Raw genomic sequence first — 23,091 nt, forward strand, 5'->3', positions numbered from 1 at the left:
CTCCAAATCTGATTGCCACTTACAAGCAATTTCTCAGCAGCAGATATTGCAGTGAAATAACAGCACAACTAATTTCTTCTTACAGACAATGTAATCTGAGATGCAGTACAATCTATTTTTTATGTGAAAGACTGTTTCTACATCCTTTTTCTTCCAGCCTTCCCAATAATGTCAAAAGGCTTCACCCAGGGCAAAGACTTTCTGTAGTCATAGTACTCAGTCTGTACTCTTTTTTATACCATGATGTTCTGCATTGTATGTGTATTCTGAATAATATATTCTGGATGTGGAGAGACAGGAGGAGAGGGAAAATTGCAGTGAGATTAATACAATATCCTTCCACAACAGTGAGACAGAGAAATGTTTGTTTCAGAGTGTCAAAACTGACCTTATTGCAATATGTAATTTCACTGACTGTACTTATTCACATAAATTGGCATCAGAATGCAGCATTAATGGTTATTTTTCACTCAGAAATTAGTATATTTCTGAGTGAAAAATACTGCACAAGTGAAAATTTAATTAAAAACAAAACACTGCATTTTCACTGCAGCACTATTTCTTTCCTGGTTATCTTTCAGCTTGGAAGAGCCCTCAGTAGCTGTGTACCAAGTCTAATTTCCATGCACTTCAAACAAATATGTTGCAGGATGAGGATTTATGAGTACAATTTTTTTTCTTGTACATCTTCCTTGTCTTTATCCTTTAGAACCATGACCATTTTTTAGAGGAGGAAGTGTTAGAGTATATTGGATCAGGCCCAGTGCCTACACTGCCAATTTCTTTGGGTGGATCAGTGACTGAGGCTCTGGCAGAAGTGTTCAAAGGCTGCCACATGGAGGCTGTGTGTATGAAAGACCAGTGCTGTGTTGTGTAAGTTGCTGGAGCACTGTCTCCTTTAGTATTGAGGCTAAGGAACCATCAGCTGAGCCAGCTGTACCTCCTAGTATGTTGGATCTCTGCAGCCTCAAATCCAGTCACAGAGGATTTGTTAGAGGGTGGATCACATGAGGTGAAAGGAAGTGTGATAAACCGCAAAGGAGTCCAGTAAGGTGTCCTACACCATAGTCTTCCAGCAGCCTATGGCTTAGAGACATCCTTAATCAGGCTTTTTATCGTTTGGTGTTTCGTAGTTTTCAGTGGCTTTTAATTTCACAAATTTGTCTTGTTTGTTGTGGTATCTGCAGCCTCCTGCAGCAACAAACCTGACAGTTTAACTACAGATCTGTCTGGTTTATGATGGTAATAGTTAGAGACTTCATAATGCCTCTGTCTTCATTTTTCCAATCCAATTTCAGACAAAAATCAACAAATAGGTTCAACACTGGAAGATGAGAGAGAGAATAAAGGGTGTAAATGGCAGGCTTTGCATGTCAGCTAAAACTTCCATGTCAGTATCTGATTTCTTTTTCCAAATATTCTAAGGCCTCTTTTTCAAACTGTGCATATTTTTTTCAGCTTTTCTAGAAGTGTGCGATACATATGATGTTGGCTTCTTGCTGCCCTCTGCCAATCTATCTGAGCCCATAACTCCTCCTCCATCAGGAGAGGTGTCACGTGGCAGGACCACAGGTTAAGAGGGTCATGTTGCACTTGCAGCTGTGCAGTTGGTAGTACTTTAACTGCACCAAGTACTTTCTTCCAGTTCCCTTCATCTCCCACTTTTCTGAGGCCACTCACTTTTTCAAGGTAGACAAATGTACAGTGAATTTTCAATGTATTAGCAGAAAGTTATTGCCATAGTAGCCATCAAATTGGATCAACTAATACTTTATGTGAGATACTTAATACCTATATAATGAGAAGCTGATTGTTCAAGTTTCTCCTGGTGTATAACATTAGAGTTTGTGTGTCATCCTTCTCTAAATGCATAATCCAGAGTAAATTAAATCCCAGTTTTTCACTGATGATGTTGTGCAGCAATTTTGCTCTTGTTGGTATATTTTATGGAACGATACCCTTTCTCTTTCAGTGATGGTCTCAGGTTGTACCAAGAGTGTTTAGATTGGATATTAGGAAAAAAATCTTCACAAAAAGGGTTGCTAAGCATTGGAACAGCCTGTCTAGGGCGGTGGTAGAGTCATCATTACTGGAAGTTAAAAAAATGTGTGGATGTGGCACTTGAGGATATAGTTTAGTGGTGAATATGGAGATGTTGCTGGGCTGAGTTGGACTTGATGATCTTAAAGGTCTTTTCCCAAGTCAACAGTTTTATGATCCTGTGACAGTCTTCAAAGGATCCAGGTAATGTATGTGGACTGGTTGAGCACCTCCACTGCACCCTGTATTTTCTCAATCAGCAAAAATTTCACTGTGAAATAACTTCTTCCATCTATTAAAATGCCATCTGTTCTAACAAACTACAAAACACAAGTATTTGTTTTTCATTTCCTTTATGGGAAGCAAGGTTTAGTCCATTTGTTTTGGTGGTTTGGGGACAAGTTAGGGTTTTTTCAGTCTTGGAATCTGTTTGTGTCAGTTAAGGCCGTTTTGAGGTCAATATAAATGTCTCCTTACTTGCAGCTAACCTGAATGTTCTTCTTGGTTTGCCCTTTGAGCTGCAACTGGGTATTTATCAGAATATCAAACTGCTGAACCATTGAACTCCAAAATCGATCTCTGTGCAGTCTCCAGGTGCACTGCAGCCCTGTATCTAAACCCATCCACCACCCTTTTATCTCATGAACAGGGAGCATCTGTGACTACTTCTTCTCCAGTGTATAATCATTGTCTCTTCATCACTGAATTGTTGGCTGGCACTAATGGTTACAGACCTTATGAATCAAATATCTTCAGGCACATTTGCAGCTATGGAGTAGCCATAACTTGCTTTTGTTTCACAAGGCTTGCAGGCTTCTGACCTCTTGGAAGTGCAGCAGCAAAGCAATGTAGATCATCCCTGCCTGCATCTGTCCCTTTACCAGACACAGATATTGTAGGGGGACACTGCCCCAGGCAATAGCTGGGGACAGTTCACTGTTGCAGGGATAAAGTGTATAGCACCAGGAAATCTGGACAGGGCACGTGAGTGTGTGCTGTGGTCTCAGGGTCTGCAGAGAGGCAGAGTGACCCCTCTGGCTTGGCCACCACTGTCAGCAGGTGCCTCTCAGGCACTCTGCCTTCTGCAGCCAGTGCTGCTCTCCATTCCATACTCTGGTCTATTGGCGTAAATGGAATATTGTCCAAAAAGCTACATTACTCTGTTTAAGGGAGCCTGCCCTTAAACATGTAATTTCCCTGGAGTGCTTCTATTTCTACATATTAAATGAGGAAAGTAGAAACATGCAGAAGAAAAAATAAAAATAATAATAATAATAAATAATAATAATAATAAAGAAACAAAAAAAGAAATGAGAGTTCTTGAAAATTTCATTCCTTTGCTAGTATAAAATGGTGCAATCTTTGAACTGGTTCACTTTATTTTAGCTTTTCAATACAAGATTTTTATCTGACAAAAAACATTTCACCTAGAAAAAATAAGTCTTGTTAAGATGTTCCAGTTTTTTCCTAGCAGAAACTTGTGCTTTCCTTTGCTCTATCTGAAATTTGACATAAGAGCTTCTGAAACTATCTTAGTTAGCAACACTTCAAAATTATTTTAAAATATTTTTTTCCAAAATTGAACGCTTGGGAAGTGAACACTATTCCAACACATTATTGTTGAACAGTTTTCAGGAGATACCAAGTCTTCTACTCATCTCCAAAAAGCTGCACTAAATTAAAGAGCCTTTTTTTGATGTGAAGAAAAACTGTCTGAAAACTATTGATAAGTCTTTTCCATTCTCTTCAGGAGTGCATCTATTTAATTTGGCTGCTAATTATTTGAATGCCTAACCAGTGAAATTTTATAATCCTAATTTGTATTACAATTTGCAACCCTAGGCCATTGATCATTTGTAGCTTTTTAATACATATTCTCTTCTCCTGGAATGTAATGCATCACCTCCTTGCCTCTCATGTGGGCATGAGGAATTGCCTGCTGTAGGTGAGCAGAGAGGCAGAAGAAGATATTTGGGTTTTCCTGCCCTCATGCCATGTGGCACTGGCTTCTCCAGGGAAGGAATATTGAGAACTGTGTGAAGTTCTTAAATCTTCATCCTTCTGTTTTGGAGGAACTTACCTGATGTCAATGTTACTGGCAAAATTAAATTTTATAGTTCTATCTTCTTATTTTTATAATTCAATGCTCTAATCATAGCTATAATTAAAGTCTTATTCCTCTTCAACTCCCTTGAGAACTGCCTTGGAAAATACTTTGTAGTAGTAACCCACCATTTTTGAGCAAATCACAGAGGAAATAATTTATAAAATAGGAAGACTGGTAAAAATTATTGTGTGGACAGTTTTTGCTGTTAAGTAAATCCAACAAGGAGACTGGCTAGTTTGTACACTGGTCAGTGATGTATTCCTGCTAGACTCATTTCCATGTTTTTCTGATGCAAATGTATTTTCTGTTTCTTAGGAGAGCACTCATCTCATGGGAAGAATAAAACTCGGCAACTCTTCACATCTCAACAATAAATATGTATGTTTATAGCTTTTGTTTTCCATTTGGTAACATTAGTGGGTTTTAGACCCTTTAATACTTTCTAGTCTCAGTATTGTGCCATGTAACTAAAAGGGTTAAAAATGCCAGCCAAAAAGAGAAATTCCTTTAGTTGGCAACAGCCTCAAGGAAAATGGCTTAAACAAAGGTCAGCTGTAGCACCCCGTCATGACCAGATTCACAGACAAACTGGGGGGCTGAAGGAGCTGCCAGCTCACAGAGACAGACCTTTATAGGCACAAGCATGTGATTTTAACTGTTCAGCATTTCCTGGATGTAAACCCCTGGGTGAATTTTCTTTCTGTTTGTGTGAGAAATAACAGATTTTTAAGGGCAGATACCTATCTAAAAAAAGAAATTTTGTACCCAGACTTTTTTACTCCTTTTTTTTTCCCTTGAAGAATCTGAATCTTTTTCACTTCATGCAAAAGCCAGCACTTTAATTGAGGTGGTTTACTATGGCTTGAAATCCTCGGTGGTTAACATACATAGCAAATGTTGGATGGTATTTTTATGTGTGAGAGGGCAGAGACCATCAGAACACCTTTGAAACACAGTTGTGAGGTGCTGCATTTTCCTTCATGGATAAAGCTTTCTCAGGCACCCCAATATCCACTTCCCATGGAACTGCTTCTCCCATTTGTGGAGAACTGTGGAGAGCTGTGGTCCTTTGCTGAGGGAGGGAGAAGGAAGCAGCTGTGGAAGAGCCCTATGTGACCAGGGTGGAGCAGGAGGCAGGGGACAAGGATGGCCTGAGGAACTGGGTGTCACAGCATGCATGGGGTGGACCCAACAGAGGCTCTGGAAAAGGCCAGACTCCCATCAGCACTGTAGAATGAACCCCCTCTAGAATGGGTCCCATCACCCTCCACTGAGAAATCCTGGTTGACCAGAAATGTGAAGAACATCTTTGATGGTTTTGACCCATTCTCAATTCCCCTAGGTAGAGACCAAGCTTTCCTGATGCCAATAGTATGGACAAAATTACCTCCTTTGTTCCTTGAATTAGAGCAGCAGAATACAGTTTTGTCTACATTTCTGAAAACCCAGAGATTATTCAATTTGTGTGGATCCAGGACGAGGGCCTGGACAATTAATTTAATCCTTATTTCTATCCCATACTGGATTTATTCTGTGTCTTCCATTTTAGCTTACTGTTATGTTCCTGAACAATCTTACCTGGAATAATAATCCTGAAATACTCTTGTCATTTCAGATGTGAGGCAGCCTGTTTTATCACAATATACAGGAACATCTCACTGAAGTTGTGTTTCAATGGGAAATGTGGAGAAGCTGAAGCCTTTTACCATCAGGACACTTGTGTTAATGACCAGGTTTTGACTCCTAAATCTCAAGCATCTCCATTTCCTTCTGGAACAACATGTAGTTTTTTTGATGGCTTAATAACTGGTATATCATGTATATTTATTATTTTCACATATAGTAAAAGCAGGGAAACAAGGTTGAAGAGAATGTAAGAACAAGAAAGGTGAAGATAATGTAAAAATCTGGTGATGTTTGCATGGTAGCTACTAAAACTGTTTTCTGCACACACGGGAAGGAATATGTCAGCATACTTTGTTGAACTTATGGTAGCTAGTGATCTTTTAACTGTATGTAGCAGACGAAAAACAGGCCTGACCCTTGAAACAGGACTGGGCAAACAGCCACTTTGAAAATTAATTCAGTGATTTGCATGAGACTCCTCACTGTAGCACATGCTTTGCTTGTCATAAATGTTTACAGGGTGAGATGCTTGGCTGAGATGCTGAAGTGTGTGCTTTTCTGTGAAGGGAGTAATACACCTTGCACTGAGGCTCTTTGAAATTCTCTAAATTACTTAATATAATCCTTACAATGTAGCAGGCAGTAGTTGGTTTTCACCTGTTTCTTGGCTAATTGCATTATGTGTGCTACAAACATGACTCCCATGTAGCCTGGGGCACACAGTGGGGATCAGCAAGGTAAGCAATTTCACAGATGAACCTTCTTCCCTGTGTTCTGAGTAGTGTATGGGATTCCTGCAGGTTATTGAATAACTCTGGAAGTTCAAAGAGTGTTTCGAGTGCCAATTGCAGACCCTCCTAATTTGTACAGAGCTGGCAGTTCCAAAATATCAAGTAGTGCTTCTACCTGCACGTACCCTACTGTTCTAGAACTATAAATGTTTGAAAGTTTTATTACTGTGAGCATTTGCTCAGTCTTAATCCACTGACTGTAGCATTCCAAGAACTACCCTTTTTTAAATTGGGAAATAGAAAGAAAACAACTGGTGGTGTAAGTGCAGGACCAAGATGCAGGACAGTCATCTGAGTTTTGATATGTATTGATAGAATGTTTCTGAGGAACTTTTCTCTCCAATTTCCTTCTCTGAAATATTAAAACCTGCCTAGCACTATGGTAATACACGGAGCAGATTTATTAGTTCATGTCTATAGACCAAGCTAAAAGTGTTTATTTTCCTGTGCTTGGCCATTGCTCTTACTTCCACTTTGGTGGGTCTGATAATTTTCTGTCTTAGTGGCACCATGAGAGACTTTTGGTGAAGCTCAATGAAAGATGGGGAACAAACAAGTGTCCATGCTGCAGGTGGACTTGTGTGGTTCATTCAGGTATTCCTGGATCACTTGTGTTCCTCAGGAGCAGAGAAGTCTTGGATGCCTACTTTGGAAAGGTCAGGCCATCTAAAACATGCTAGTTGGGATCTGCAACTGTTCTGGTTCCTAACTGATGAGGTTTCTTTCAGAAAAAAACAGCCATTGTGGATTTTCATGTTGATTAAAAACCCAAGGTATTTTGTGATGTGTTGTATCATAGTGAAAGGACAGTAGAGAAAGGCAGAAAAATATTGTGAAATATCTGTTTGTATTTTTGTGCAAAATCTGTTCAGAAACTACCATGTTGTGTCAAAAAAAATTTACTGCCTATTAAAATTTATTATCTTTATTAAGTAGCTATCCTTTTCTGTTTGTAGAAATGCAATCCACTGCCCATGTCTAGCACAATTATTATCCATTACTCCGTGTTCCTGTTTCACAGAATGAGGTGGACCCTTTATGACAAGCCTGGAGAGCAGACATCAGATATTCTGGGCCTAGTGGTGGCAGGGGCTCCTTGAGATCTTGCAGGAGGCATGCTGGAGGTGACAAGTGGAAACCCCTTGTCATTACCATCAGTGATGGGGTGAGGACAGGCCTCTCTGCAAATCCTGATACTGGAAAAGTGAAAAACAACAAAACAGGGAAGGTGTTTGGGCTTTTCATGATAAGGGGCATAGCAGACATCCAAGCACTCATTGGAAGGTTGGGAAACATCTCTCAAAGAGATTGGCTTGTGCCTAGTCTGTATGAAGCAAAAGAAGTGAGTTTAGTGGACAGCAGAAATAAGAGCCCAAGATCCTCTTAACCCCAGAAATTACAAAACTTGTGGTAGACATATGAACCTATATTCTTGTTAAGAATCATGAGGGAATTGATGTTTGTATGAAGGAGAGAAGACAGATTTGCTTGAAGGATATCTGTAAAGCACAGAATGGATTTGGAAGAATATTTGGGGTGCTTTTCTTCTGCAGAGTTGGAGGTGCTGGAATTGCCTTTAATGAAAGGTGATGAACTGTCTGCAGAGAGAAGTCACTATTTAAAGAAGTTACATGCAATGGCTCAGGTAGATGAAAAATAAATGAAAAATCAATTCAAGTTGTCTGGCTCAACAGCTCTGCTGTAATACATGTCTAAAAGCGCCACCAGGGTTTTTCTGGTCACTAGTATGTAAAAAAAGCCCCAGAAGTTAGAGTTGGTCCTCCACTGTGAGGTTTGTCTAGATGAGAATACTAGGAAGAGGATCTACATTTGTAAAAGTCTTCTCACCAAAGTTTGACTAAATGTTCTGTGGACAATCCCATCTAAATTGAATGTTCTTCAGTTTCTGTATCTAATTTGCTAAAGAAGTGAATGACATCCACTTCACTGTGGAATGAACATGCCCACAGAAATGTAATTAAACTTGATCTGCTTACAAATTAGTTCAGCTCATGAGTTACTTGCTAAACAAATCTGTAGGTTGAGTATGCATTTCTGAACTACATGTTACAATCCAAGACCTCAGAAAATATTTGACTGACAAAGACTTCAGGGTATCATTAATCACTGCCAGCAAAATGTGCAGAGTTCAGCTTTTCCAGGAGAAAGTGTTTTCAGCACTGCTTATCTCATGCTTAACCTGGGAAGGCAACTGTGTTCGAGCACAGAAAATTTCCCTGAGCTCTTCCCAGAGTCTAACCCTGCTCAGTAAAAAGATTTACAATATTTTGGGAGTGACCAGTTGCACTATGCTGGGATTTTGGATGCAGTCCCAAACAAGACAAGTGGTCACTGAAGAAAAAGAGCCAACCAAGCACAAAAAAAAAGGTGTGGCACAGTCTATTGACAATTGGCTTTCTAAGATGCTGTATCAAGTAAGTGATTTGACCCACAGAAAGAAAAGTACTTGCATTATTATTTACGGGGAAAAGGTCTAGAAATGAGGAAAAACAACATAGAAAATTTGAAAATAATTATTTCTAAAAGGTAGATGCTGAAAAGGTGGGCACTAGGGCTAAGTGCTTTTCAAGCACAAACAGCTTATTAGCCTTCTAATTACTTACATATTTATTCTCACACATTTGGCTGAGGGCCTCATGTGGGCTGCTCATAAATGCACCAGTCTTTTGGGGTTTGTTCTGCTTATTGGATCACAGGAATCATTCTGGGCCTTGACATTCCATTGTCTGTGGACAAATTTATTTTACAGGCACTGCTCAGAAAGCTGTTTAAGTGAAAAATATTCCTTGGCTTGGCCTGTCTGTTGTGGGGAAGTTGTATAGCCTGCCAGCAAGGCTGTTGCAAGGGAGAGCAGTAGCATTGTCAGGATATTTCACCTTCCAAAACCCCCAAAGGCATCTGTGGATTTGGAATGACTCCACCCCACTGAAGAGAGGTGAACCATTACTACTGCACAGAAGACTTAGAGAAAGGCATTAAGCACATTGGTCTCTCTGGCTCGGGACAGGGAGACCATTGGCAGCATCTGTGAGACTCCTTGGTTGTCAGCAGCCCAGGATTTGGCTTTTCTGCTGTGCTCTGTGGTGACAGCACTGCCTTCACAGCCTTCCCTTCAATTTTTGTGCAGAGTGCTGGCTATTGGTTTGCTGTTGGATTTCTGTAGTGCTCCTGGGACCTCACTCACCAGAGCATTCCCCAGCCTCAGTGGTGTGCCCTGGCATGCTGGGCACCTCCAGCACATTGCCTGCAGCAAAGCCCTCTCCTCAGGAAGCTTTAAACATACATCTTACGACCTCTCTGGCACCGTTAATTATGGATCCTCAATTTCTTCAAATTAGAACCCTATATCTAATAAAATAAAAGAGCTTAAAGATTATTCTATTGATTTCCAATTGAGGCAGCTTTTCCGCTTATTGCCAAGGGCAATCTACAAAACACAGACTTTAATTAACCCTGGTGAATGCAGCTGACTTGAAACGTCAATACCCTCAAAATTTTCAACATGGACAGCTGAAGGATCTTGTCAGGTCCCTCACATCCTCCTTGCGCATCTCCACAGCAGAGGCACTTCCCTATCAGGCTGCACTGGGACAGGGACAGAAACCTCTCTGCTGCCACAACCATCTTCATTGCTGGCAGTGCTGGCTGTGCCTCTTGATGTCCCTCTGTCTTTGTTTCATCTTGAGGGTTGGACTAGACCTTAAAAGTGACTTCCAACTCAAATTATTCTGTGGTCTATTCCTCCCATGGCTTTGCAGGTAGGCAGGACAGAGACCCACAATGTGCAGCCTGCTGGTGGCCTACAAGGGACACCCAGCAAGTCCTTCTGGGCCCTGTGGACCCCATGTCATGGTGGACAGATCTGGGGCTGTTCTTCAGGCTTCCACAGGTAACTGTTCATTCCGTGGCTTTATCATTGTGGCCTCTGTGTTGTGCTGGGCCCATTCCCTGGAACAGTGTCTTGTAATTTCAGGGTGTTGAGCTGCACAGAGCTTAGTCAGTCTTTTGAGGTCAAAGCTACTGGAGGTGCCTCAGCAGGGCAGCCCCATCAAGAGCTTCTGTTCCATTTCAGGACTCCCACAGGTGGCAAAATTCCAAAGAGAGGAGCAGCAATCAGGACCTCTGCCTGGCCAAGGGTAAAACACAAACATGCCTGTGGGAAAGTGTCTCACTGCCTTGCATGGCGGGGCTTCTGTCGCAGCAATGCCAGCTTTTAGGGCCACATCATGGCACTCTAGGGAGCAGCACTAAACAGTGCAGCTACAGAACTCAGTACCACAAAAACCCCCCCACTAAATAAAACTGGGAAGAAAGAAAGAGCTATGTGGGCAAGGAGCATTTTTCATTGGTTTTTATCTCTGCTTTCCACAGAGCATTTATTTTCTCCAGATTTGGTGCTTTCTGATAGAAAAGCAACTGTGTTACTGTGTTCTTTATTATTATTAACAACTTTCACCTTTCTCATTACATCAGCAGGACGTTTCCCTGGTCAGGGCTGCTGTTTTTCTAATGAATGTGGCTCATTTGTCTGTTTCCCTCCCTCCCTGCTCTGCTTTTTGTCTGCTTGCTCTTTGGGTAGTAATTTGATGTATTGAGCTCTCACCACCTCCGCTGCCCCTGGGGCTGAAGTTCTGACGATGCTAAACAGTTAAAATGCAATGCAATTACAGGCAGTACAGAACAGCAGAGAATAAGCCAGCAAAAAGTCAGTCGTGCATAACACTGTGGAGACTGTGTGGCTGTCAGTCTCCAGCTCCAGGAGATAATTTGGGCTTTTTAAGAAGCAATAATCGAGCCTTTTGCATATGCTGCGGTTATGAACTAGTCAAAAGCCTGTTTGCTTTGCACCCTGAAGCACCAGATGGATTGGATAGTCCCTGCAGGTCTTTGGGGGCTGCCAGCTTTACACTTCAAGACTTTCCTAGCTCCTGTACTTGTAAGTTATTCTTTTGACAGCTCTTATGCATACAGGCACCTTGTCTGAATTTAGCTGGCAAAGTGAGGAAGGAAGGGCAAAGAAGAGCATACCAAAAGAAATCCACATAGCTTGATGGAGTTCAGAGCCAGAGCTCAACTCTGCTTCTCACATCAACCCAAGAAAAAGCCATTTGAGGGAGAAAACCATATCAGACCTTCAACCCTCAGAGTATGCTAAGTGCTGTGTGCTGCAGGTCAGGCTGTGGCCACAGGTGTCCCATGCCAGCCAGTCTGATCACACCCACTTTCAGTCCTGTCTTCACAAATGGCATGTGCACATCTCCAAAGAAGACTCAGTACTAGGAAGCTCAACAAAGAGCTGCTACTAGAAAAAAAATTAATTGGAGGGAGACGTTTCCCTGGGAATTAGCAGCTGAGCACATTGGAGCACACACCTGATGGAAAGGGCAGAGGGGAGGTGATTGCAGGTACCTGCAGCTGCTCTGCTGATCATCAAGTCCTTGCATTGGACTTGCAGATCAAAATTCAAAGGTGTGCTACAGAAATGTCTAAATGCTCTCCCCTGCTGATGGAAGGGGGAGCAAGAGGCAGGATGGGAGGGAAAGCACCTACTGGGTACAAACCCCTCATCTGCCCAAGGCTTGTTGGGCTTGCTTACCACACTCTGCCTAGGTCCCTTCCTCTCATCCACAAAACTGTGGGCATCCTTTGCAGACAGGGACAGAAAAAACATAATCCTACTGCACTACACTTTAAGCTCTGCTGAATTCTCTGCATGAAGGGCCTGGCCTGCACCTCTGGGAGATAAATGGGGCCAGGATTTGAACCAGACTGAGCTTTCATGCTGCTTAAGCCAGGTGCTTTAGGAGCCATGGTAAGCTGTCACACACCTATGCCAGACTGTGCACGGCTGAGGGGCTGGGAGAGACACCAGGTGCCCACCCCACAGGGAAGCTGACCCTGAGGCATTCATGCTCCCCATCAACCCAATAATTTATTTCAGGTGCCACTGCTGCGTAATCACTTGGGAGATTTTTCCTCATGTACAGCACTCCCTCTCTCCCAGGTAGATTTCTTATTGTGGGGCTGCTTTGCGCCCTCCTAAATGCTTCTCTTGCAAAGGATGGAGGCTCTGGGGCATCTTCCATCCTACAAAAACCTGGATATATTTGGGTTGCCTTCAGTTGGCCAAGCATGGCTGCTAGCTTAGAAGCCAGAAGGCAGAGCACTGGAAGGAGGGGTTTACTGGGGATATGTGCAGTAGTTCAGTACATTTCAGTTCCTTGGCATGGGATGATGATGGGTCTCACTGAGGGGGGAAACTGTTATTGTTCTGTAGCCATGTTCCTTCCTTTTTGGGTCATGCAGTATCTTGGGAGCAAAGGTAAGGGGTGCTTTTTGATAAATGAAGAATGCAATATGCTGCATCTCTGCTTTCTGGCCTTTCAAAGCTCTAAAGAAACAATTTTTCTGTGCCTACAAATCAATGATGGAATGAGCTGTTTGGGGATTTTCCCTTTGGTGGGGTGTGCGCCATATACTCCTTGGAGGAATTTTCACAGGAGTCCTTCCTGTGCCATCTGTAGTCTGGAAAACACAACCCTGCCTTTCTCCACGTGGCTTTCTTAAAAACTGCCCTTTTCAACCTAAGAGGGCTGGCTCAGCTGTGGTGGTGCTTTGTGCACACACTCAGTTTTCTACTTCCACACAGGTCTTAAATTAAATACAAAATATCAGGAGGAGGAATCTTTACACTGAAAACATCAGTGGGTTTCCTGCATCCCTGGGGCAAGCAGGTGTGAATTTATGTACCTGTGCATCCTCTGCGAGAAAAAAATTAAAGCATGTGGCTATCTATATTTTCCCGAACTGCACCAGGTGATCTGATAATATTGCAGCCGTGTCTGAGGGACTGCAAGGCAGAGGTGTAGGTCTGAGGAGGAGAGAATGAGCCTTGTTTTCTTGCACTTGGAAAAAGACTTCTCTGAAAAAACTGCAGTTTTCTGAGCCTTGCCATGGATTACAGAATGGAGGTAGCTTCTAGATCCAGAAATGTTTAGTTTAAAATATTCCAGACTTTTTATTTCCCTCCTCATTAAATGAGGACACCTAAGGTGCTCCTTTACTGTGCCAGTTTTAGGAACAGAATCATTAGGATCCAGCTGCAGTGAAAAGACAACGCACTAAGTTTAGCTGAGCCCCAGCCACAGTTTTTATTTTCCATAGCTGTGTCTGACATATTAAATTAGTTATTTTGCCCCTGTGTGTTGGAAGCAGCAGGAATTAGTGTAGAGTATAAACATCATACCTGGTAGAGCAAGATAAGGAAAAGTTAATGACCATAAGAGAAAGAATTTCAAGTGTTCAAGGTCATGTTCAGGAGAGAAGAAAGCCAAACTATTATGGATCAAATAATCTCACAGCTTTCAGAGGTCTCCTTCCAATGGAACACATGAATACTTAGAGTCTGTGTTTTCTAAGAGAAAATGAGTGACATTATTCCCACACTACCAAGAGAAAAAACAAGAGTGAAAGTGCATCACATTGCCAAGGCATGGCACATGCCTGTGGTGGGGACAGGGACAGCAGCCATTCAACTCCTGTCTTGCTCTGCAGGTTTAATGTCCAGGAAAGCATATTTCAAGGGTGAAGTCCTGTGAGTGGAATAGAAACCAAGGAAAGTTGTAAGGGCCAGTCATATTTTTAGAGGCTAAAACTGGGATAATGTTAACGCCACCCTGTTTTATTTTGGGTTTTTTTATTAAATTTAATTTAAATTTTTAATTGTTCACCTCTCCATGTTTTTGTGGCTTGCTTGAAGTTATGTGACAGCAGGTGCCTTACCAGAAATATTTGGCAGGCAAACTTGTAACAGCAGCCTCCAAAACTGCCTCTTGCCACCTCAGACCATAAATGCCCCATCAATCACTCCTGTGCCATTTGCTTTAATCTTCCATATAAGCAAAACTGGTCTTGTTTTAGCTAAGCTGACTTGCAGTTTCCAGCACATCATAGCAACTTGCTAGAGAAATACTGAAAACTTCTGGAGCAGGTGTAAAACAAGCAAACAAATCAAAGCAGTGGTTTGGATCTGTTGGAAGACATAAAAGCACAGCTTCCCAAATATACAACCTATGAAATACATAAACTGCAATAGCAAACTCAAGAACTCCTATCCTAAAGATACCTTTTAAATGTTGCTTTACAAAAGGAAGCAGTGCTTTTTGTACTGGACAACTTGCAGCGAATTTTTTATCTTTTAATCCAGAGAGACTAGAAATATCAGTGTAACAAAATAACTGTTCTTTTTTTTTTTTTTTTCTTTCTCCTCAAGCTGCAAGAAATTTGGTCTTCTGATTGCAAATGCCTTAGATGAACCCTGAGTGCGCCACATGCAGTGGTGGTGGGTAGGTAGTGAAGTCCATGGTGGTTTATTTTTCCTTGGGGTTTCCATTCCCAGGGAATGAAAATCCCACTGATGAAACAGAAGAATTTTTCAAGGGGAAGTGCATGACAAGCCCTTGTGCAGAGCTCCCATGCAGGGAAGGATATTTCAGCAGCCCTTGAGCTGTGAAGTACCATGGCCAGCTGGCAAATGAAGATGTTTCGCCAGTACTGAAACCAGAGTTTGAGAGGTGTGGGTCTCCCTTAGCCCTGCAGGTGGTTAAGGACTTGTGCCCTCAGCACCATGCTTTCTCCCAAACATATGGACAGCTACATGCCATTGGCACCCACTGGCCACATCCCATCTAACTCCCTGTGATGGATGGGGCCACTTGCTGCCAGCCCATGTCAGCACCCTGGGTCTAGGATCTGCTACTAGCTCCTCATCCCCTCTGGAGACAATTTGCCTTTGCAGTGGGAAAGGCAAATGGTGATGGTGATGATGGTGATGCTCATGGCAGTTGCTTTATTTCTTTACCTGACTACTTACTTTTGTCTTCTGTTTTGCAGGCTAAGTGTTGAACACAGCAGTCTACACATGTATATTCTTGTGATTGCCCTCAAGCTTACAGGCTTTTTAGAAGGGTGAAGAGCTTCAGAGAAGCTGGCAGTACTGTCATCAGCTGGCAGTCATCAATGGAATGCTTTAACCACAACATAATGGAGCAGCTTGGACCATAAACAAGCTGTCTGGATACCTACAAGTTATTCTCAAAGAAAACTGTTTTGTTTGCATCTGTGCACAACCTGCTGTTCTTTCAATCTTCAGGGAACCAAAATCATGAAATTTTCACCAAACATCCACCAGAGTTTGGTTTGAGAAGTACAAGGCCTTGCCCCCAGCAGGGCCTGTTTCTTTTCCCCTGTACAACACATACTGACCACAAGAACTACAAAGCTTATGGCATTAGCACAGTTCCCCCAAATGAATGACTACAGCGTGATGAGAAGAATGAGCTCCCGACTACACAAACCAAGAGCCTTATTTCCACCGGGGAAACAACATCTCTTGTCTATCAGCAGAGTCCAGCACAGAAGGGCAGACTGACTGTATTTAAATCAATCAAAACTTTATTTATAATTGAATTCAGCAAAAATAGAACTATATACAGGAAGAAGAACTATATACATAAAGAAACAACTCTCTATATCGCCTATTCTCCAAGATCCATCCTGCGAAACTGAAGCACTCATAAATAAATGGGATGGTACAGTTCAGGGCTGAGGACCACTCTGCAGGCTGGGCACATATAAGAAGTCTCCAGGGCAATAGGGAGACACCTACTGCAAAAGACATGCCCACACAAGGTTGTCACCAGCTGTCGCCCACTTTGCATAATCTGGAAGAAAGAAAACCACAACATGTATTGGGAGGAAAGAATTTGAGTTTGCTGCTCCATTGGCACCAGGCAAACGAGACTTTAGAGCATCTAGAATCAGAACAATGAAGGACCCACAGATGTGCCAGTGCCATCTTGGCAAGGGCTTCTCCCTCTATAATCACCACCAAGGAGTGACTTGTGGAGCTTCCCAGCAAGGGCTGTGCTTCCAGCCAGCTGCCCACAGCACCCCACATCAGCCAGCTGACTTGTGCAGCTCCCTTCTCTTCTATCTTCCTCCTCCTCCCAACAAAGCAGCAAGGATGGCAACAGGTGGAGCCTTACCTCTGAGTAGGAATCCATGCAAATAGGACACCTAATAACAACTCCTGGCTGTGCACTAGAGGGAACAGAACCAGAAGGAAAGTGCAGTTGTTAATATCACCACACTCAAATGGTTATCGATACCTAAAATCTTGTATAATCATGCAACTGCACTAATTAGCCATGACACATTTCCTGTGAGGAACCCTGCTGCCTTTAAGTCCCTGTTTGCTGCACATAATGAGGAGTTGGGGTCTCCCTGCCCTGAGGGAAGGAGTGTCCTGGTTTGCACTAGCAGAAAGGTGCAGTCAGTCACCCTGCTCTGCGATTTGAAGTAACAGCAGTCTCTAGCACTGGCCACTTTGTGTATGGTAACTTCGACTTCCAGCAGGTCATCAGTAAGAGCTTTGTAACTACAGCATCCATCTGTCCTCTGGGAACTATTCACCCCAGAATATTCACTCCAGGACCCAGTTCTAAACTACGGAGTAACATGGCTCTGGCAAGATCCAGCCCGGGGAAGGAGTCTTTGGTCATTGTTAAATGCTGCAGCACTGAGCTCTTTCAGCTTTACCCAAACAGAGCAGTTACATTCAGAAACTGAGAAGCTTGAGACTGAAGGAACAAAGTATTCCTTTTTTATATTAACCTAGTGGTGGGATTTGTTCACCTACAGACTTAACAACCAAAACTTAAACATTTACAAATTCATTGGCAAAACGCACTATGGTTTAGAATAGTAGAAGCCCTGTAGGTGGCATATTTAAGACCTAACACCTCCAAGTTCCATACTCAAGTTCTCTCCTTCTTTGCCTTTCCAAAAGGCTCAAAGTGCACCAGCTTTATCAAAACCTGTGGTTTTCCCCCTGACCCCAAAAACCACTTTAGAAAACCTTATACCGTAATTCTCATGTTCTTTGTCTTCCTTAGTGACACAGACACCTGATTTAATTTAACCAGTCTAATGCATTGCATCTTTCTTATCCTGATGGAGTGCTCCTACAGCAGCACTTTCCTGTTTCTCTGCACAATGGGGATTTTACTGTGCAGGCACCCAACTTGAACTACAAGATCTCCACCACAGAAGCAAACTAATCAGGGCCTGTGCCACCCAGCACTGGCCAGAAAAACACGACCTCCACAACTGTCTGTGTTCAATTCTACCTCGGGAACAAGGGCTCCAGCTCCAGAAGGACAGCAGACAGCTGGCACCATTCCAGCAAGGAATTTCTGCTGGAATCTACCTGGCTGCAGCCTGCTGGCCCCATGATGCCAAGCCTCATTGATTACAATGGAAATATTTCCATATCTAATATCGATTCTAGAGCTTGTCAGGAAAAGCAAATCTGAGCTATGGCCTGTGACCAATCCCCCTTCCTTGCCACACCCCCACACTCATCTCTAAAATTCTGTGCAACTGTGTTCTATCCATCTGCCTTGGGCTGCCTTTTTCTCCCAAATGCAAATGGGTATCGTTTGATCATCATGCAACACGGGAGAAGGAGGGAAATGAGTATAATGGGAATAATGGGAAGGCTTGAAAGATAAACCAGGCATAGCTGTGCAACTTAGTCCTACACAGAAAAGAAAAAAAAGCACAAAATTCAGTGTTTGGTGGGCCATGAGCCATACGTACTGTGAACTCTCAGTGTCCTCCTCCTCTGATCCCTGTTCTGCAGGGGCTGAGTCAGCCACAGGTGCATCATTAGCTCCTGATCTGTTATTGGAGTCATCCACCTGTTCCTGGCTGTTCTGTGTAACATTTCTCGTTTCTTGTTCATGCACTGTAATTTAATTTTCAGAAGTTAGACCTATTATTCTCTCTCTCCCTGGAGCTACCCTTGAAATTAGTTATATAAATAGTCAGTAATGGTTCCTATTTTAAATGGACTCTATTCAGCTGGGTTAAAAACAATCTTAAACAAACTACTTTCCCAAGTAGTAAGGCTGAACCCTTCCAGACATTGTGACTATTCTGCTATAGACCAACGCAAAATATTTGCTCTATTGCTCTATTAAAGCACTGTCCTTTGCCTTTTGCTAAAGGGAATTTCATTCCCTGCTGCTTGAGTTTCTTGAAAAAGAGAAAAAAAAAAAACAAAAACACAGTTACATTTAGGACAATTCCATTAGCAACTGTAAAACATTAACTCACCTTCAAGAAACTTCCATTGATGCATAAGGGAAAGGAGAGAAAAGAAGATACAGTTAGATTTGGTGAGCTCCCCTGTGCTGCATGCAAACCTCAGCTCAGGAAGCAGCTAAAGCAGGGGAGGTGAGGAAGTGGAGGGTATCACCCTCCAAGTTTGGTTAAGAACATTCAAAGTCGTAGTACAAAGAGCTGCTACCCTGAAAACAAAAATATGGATGCTGCTGATTCTGCTCTCATGGCTGCAATGGGGTAGAAACAGAGGCAGCTTAGTAACCACCTGAACACCCTCCTCCCATGTTTCTGTTCCCTAACTCAGTTTGGCCTGGAGCTGTTTCTTTCCCTCTTTCTCCCTCAAGAGGGAAACTTCAAATGTGATATCCATAAACACTCAGTATAAGGTGAATGGCTGATGAAGAATGGAAACCACAACAGGCATTAGGAGTAAAGAATTCCAGTTTGCTGCTCTATTGGCACCAGGCAAACAGGACTTGGAGTATCTGCAGTCTGACACTCAATGCTAGAACTACAAGGAACACAGAGATGTGCCAGTGCCATCCTGGCAAGAGCTTCCCCTTCTTCAGACACCACTAAGGAGGGACTTGGAGGAACGTGCAAGTTGGAGCTTCCCAGCAAGGGCTGTGCTTCCAGCCAGCTGCCCATAGCACCCAGGTAAGACACTTGAGTTGTGCAGATCCCCTTCTGTCCTCTCCTCTCCCACAAAGTAGAAATTATGAAAACATGTGGATCCTCACCTCTGAGTCCTCATCCTCGCTAGTTGGAGGACTGGCAGGACCTGCTGGCTGTGCACTAGAGAGAACAGAAGTAGAAAGAACATGCAGCCATTATTTCCACTAGTTAATTCCAATGTCCATCAAGGGTTATCGATACATAAATTGTAAGAAATTGAAACATCTCCAATTCTGATTTAGCAACATCCCACCCAGCAACACAATCATTCCAAAAACTTTTATGTGCTGCAGTGCAACTCAGGCCATTCTCTATGAAGCATGCCATAATATTGAAGAGAGGTGTATGGTGTCGTCTGGACTTTGGTGTTTGCTTTTCTTAAGTTAGTTGGTTCTCTTCCAGACAGGCCACTATATGCCAAGTCAGATTTTTTCACACAGAAGCAAGCAGACCCTAAAAGCTTGGGGAAAAAATGTTTCTTCTGCATAGTAGAAATTAGACTTTGAAGAGACATTTTCTCTTACGTACTCATCTCTAGCTCTTTCTTCCTCTTCACCGTTCCTCATCACTAGCACAGCTGAATTATCTTCTGCTCTGACGAAATGTGGCTGTCGCCGCAAATACCACCACTGTTGCAACCAAGTAGAAATGGAGGCAACTTAGGAACCACCTGAACACCCTTCTCCATGCTCCCCCTGTTTCAGTTCCCTAACTGGACTTGGGGTGGAGGTGTGGGTCCTTACATCTGAGTAATAATGCATCCAAAATCGAGCAACATGTACACTGTCTGGCCATCTGCTAAAGAGAACAGAACCAGAAGTACATGGAGCATTAGTTTCAATGGGCACCAAGGATTACTGTCATAACATGAACTGTCAGAAATTGAAACATTACGTATTCTGATTTAGCAACTTGCCAGCCCAGCAATACTACAAGCATTTCAGTATATCTCAAGCCTTATTTAAGAAACATTTAATACCGGCTTCATGGGCAGAAAGGAATGGCTTCTGCTGGATTATGCTCTTTGGTTTTTTCATTACATCTATTCAGGACACTTTGTTCCAGGTCTGATGTTTTGCCAGAGAACCAAGCAGAACCCAAAAGCCTGGCAAAAAATTGGGTTTCCCACATATCAGAAATTAGAGAGAGACTATTTCTCTCTCACATACCCTTGATCTTCTCCTGGTTCCTCTTCTCCATCCCTTGCTGGTAGCTCAGCAGAATTCTCTGCTGCTCTGAAAATATTCAGCGGCCCCCAGACCTGCAGTGCAATAGAAATGGAGGCACTTAGGAACCACCTGAACACCTTCTTCCCTGTTCCCTTGTTCCAGTTCCCTGATTCAATTTGGCCTGGGGCTGTTTCTTTCATCTTTCTCCCCCAAAAGAGCAAATTCTGCTGTCATAGCCCTAAAGACTTCATTCTAGATGAACAAATCAACATGTGCATCCTCACCTCTGCGTCCTCATCCTCCCTGCTAGGAGGACTAGCAGGACCTGCTGGCCATGGACTAGAGAGAACAGAACCAGAAAACACATTGTAGGAATTAATTTCACTGTGAACAAGAGTTACCAGTACACAAACTATCAGTGATTGAAGCATTCCTTATCCTGATTTTGCAATATCCCATCCCAGCAACACATTTGAACTTTTACCTACTGCAAGAATTTCAGCATCTGTGAAGGCATTCTGCTACAGGCTTTACGAGCAGAGGAGAAAGGTTTCTGCTGGATTTGCAGGTTGGGTCTTTTTCTTTTCTTTCCTTTTCTTTTCTTTTCTTTTCTTTTCTTTTCTTTTCTTTTCTTTTCTTTTCTTTTCTTTTCTTTTTTCTCTTTTCATTTCTTTCCTTTCCTTTTCTTTTCTTTTCTTTTCTTTTCTTTTCTTTTCTTTTCTTTTCTTTTCTTTTCTTTTCTTTTCTTTTCTTTTCTTTTCTTTTCTTTTCTTTTCTTTTCTTTTCTTTTCTTTTCTTCTCTTCTCTTCTCTTCTCTTCTCTTCTCTTCTCTTCTCTTCTATTCTCTTCTCTTCTCTTCTCTTCTCTTCTCTTTTCTTTCCTTCCTTCCTTCCTTCCTTCCTTCCTTCCTTCCTTCCTTCCTTCCTTCCTTCCTTCCTTCCTTCCTTCCTTCCTTCCTTCCTTCCTATTACTACTTTTCCAGACAGGCCACTTTGTCCCAAGTCCAAAGTGTTTTGCCCAGAATCAAGCAGAACCCAAAAGCCTGGCAAAAAACTGGGTTTCCCACATATCAGAAATTAGAGAGAGACTCTTTCTCTCTCACATACCCTTGATCTTCTCCTGGTTCCTCTTCTCCATCCCTTGCTGGTAGCTCAGCAGAATTCTCTGCTGCTCTGAAAATATTCAGCGGCCCCCAGACCTGCAGTGCAATAGAAATGGAGGCACTTAGGAACCACCTGAACACCTTCTTCCCTGTTCCCTTGTTCCAGTTCCCTGATTCAATTTGGCCTGGGGCTATTTCCTTCATCTTTCTCCCCCAAAAGAGCAAATTCTGCTGTCATAGCCCTAAAGACTTCATTCTAGATGAACAAATCAACATGTGCATCCTCACCTCTGCGTCCTCATCCTCCCTGCTAGGAGGACTAGCAGGACCTGCTGGCCATGGACTAGAGAGAACAGAACCAGAGAAAATATGCAGCAATTAATTTCACTGTGAACAAGAGTTACCAGTACACAAACTGTCAGTGATAGAAGCATTCCTTATCCTGATTTTGCAATATCCCATCCCAGCAACACATCAGAACTTTTACGTACTGCAAGAATTTCAGCGTCTGTGAAGGCATTCTGCTAAAAGACTTTAGCAAAGAGGAGAAAGGTTTCTGCTGGATTTGCAGGTTGGGTCTTTCTTTCTTTCTTTCTTTCTTTCTTTCTTTCTTTCTTTCTTTCTTTCTTTCTTTCTTTCTTCCTTCTTTCCTTCCTTCCTTCCTTTCTTCCTTTCTTCCTTTCTTTCTTCTTTTCTTTCTTTCTTTCTTTCTTTCTTTCTTTCTTTCTTTCTTTCTCTCTTTCTCTCTTTCTCCCTTTCTCCCTTTCTCTCTTTCTCTCTTTCTCTCTTTCTCTCTTTCTTTCTCTCTTTCTCTCTTTCTCTCTTTCTCTCTTTCTTTCTCTCTTTCTTACTACTTTTCCAAACAGGCCACTTTTTTCCAGGTCCAGTGTTTTGCCCAGAATCAAGCAGAACCCAAAATCTTAGCAAAAAATTGGTTTTACTATACATCAGAATCTAAAGTTTAGAGAGACACTTTCTCTCTTGCATACCTATCAGCATCTCTTGGTTCCCCTTCATCGTCCCTTGCCAGCAGATCAGCTGAATTCTCTGTTTCACCGGAAACAGGTGAGTGCTGCTGGTTCTGCTCCCTGTCCTGCAATGGGTTAGAAACAGAGGCAGCTTAGTAACCACCTGAACACCCTCCTCCCATGTTTCTGTTCCCTAACTCAGTTTGGCCTGGAGCTGTTTCTTTCCCTCTTTCTCCCTCAAGAGGGAAACTTCAAATGTGATATCCATAAACACTCAGTATAAGGTGAATGGCTGATGAAGAATGGAAACCACAACAGGCATTAGGAGTAAAGAATTCCAGTTTGCTGCTCTATTGGCACCAGGCAAACAGGACTTGGAGTATCTGCAGTCTGACACTCAATG

General features: G+C 42.5%; 1 protein-coding gene across 1 annotated transcript in view; it reads left to right on the plus strand.

Moving 5' to 3' along the window:
- EMCN (endomucin) overlaps window positions 1-7,496 on the plus strand; it is a 53,011-nt gene extending 45,515 nt beyond the window's left edge. The window contains exons 11-12 of the mRNA XM_066317876.1: window positions 4,463-4,525; window positions 5,763-7,496. Coding sequence (XP_066173973.1) covers window positions 4,463-4,521 — 59 coding nt within the window. The 3' untranslated portion in view covers window positions 4,522-4,525; window positions 5,763-7,496. The remainder of the gene's footprint in view (window positions 1-4,462; window positions 4,526-5,762) is intronic.
- The last annotated feature ends 15,595 nt before the right edge of the window (window positions 7,497-23,091 follow it).

The sequence above is a fragment of the Sylvia atricapilla genome, chromosome 4, assembly GCF_009819655.1.
Source record: "Sylvia atricapilla isolate bSylAtr1 chromosome 4, bSylAtr1.pri, whole genome shotgun sequence".
Classification (NCBI taxonomy): Eukaryota; Metazoa; Chordata; class Aves; order Passeriformes; family Sylviidae; genus Sylvia; species Sylvia atricapilla.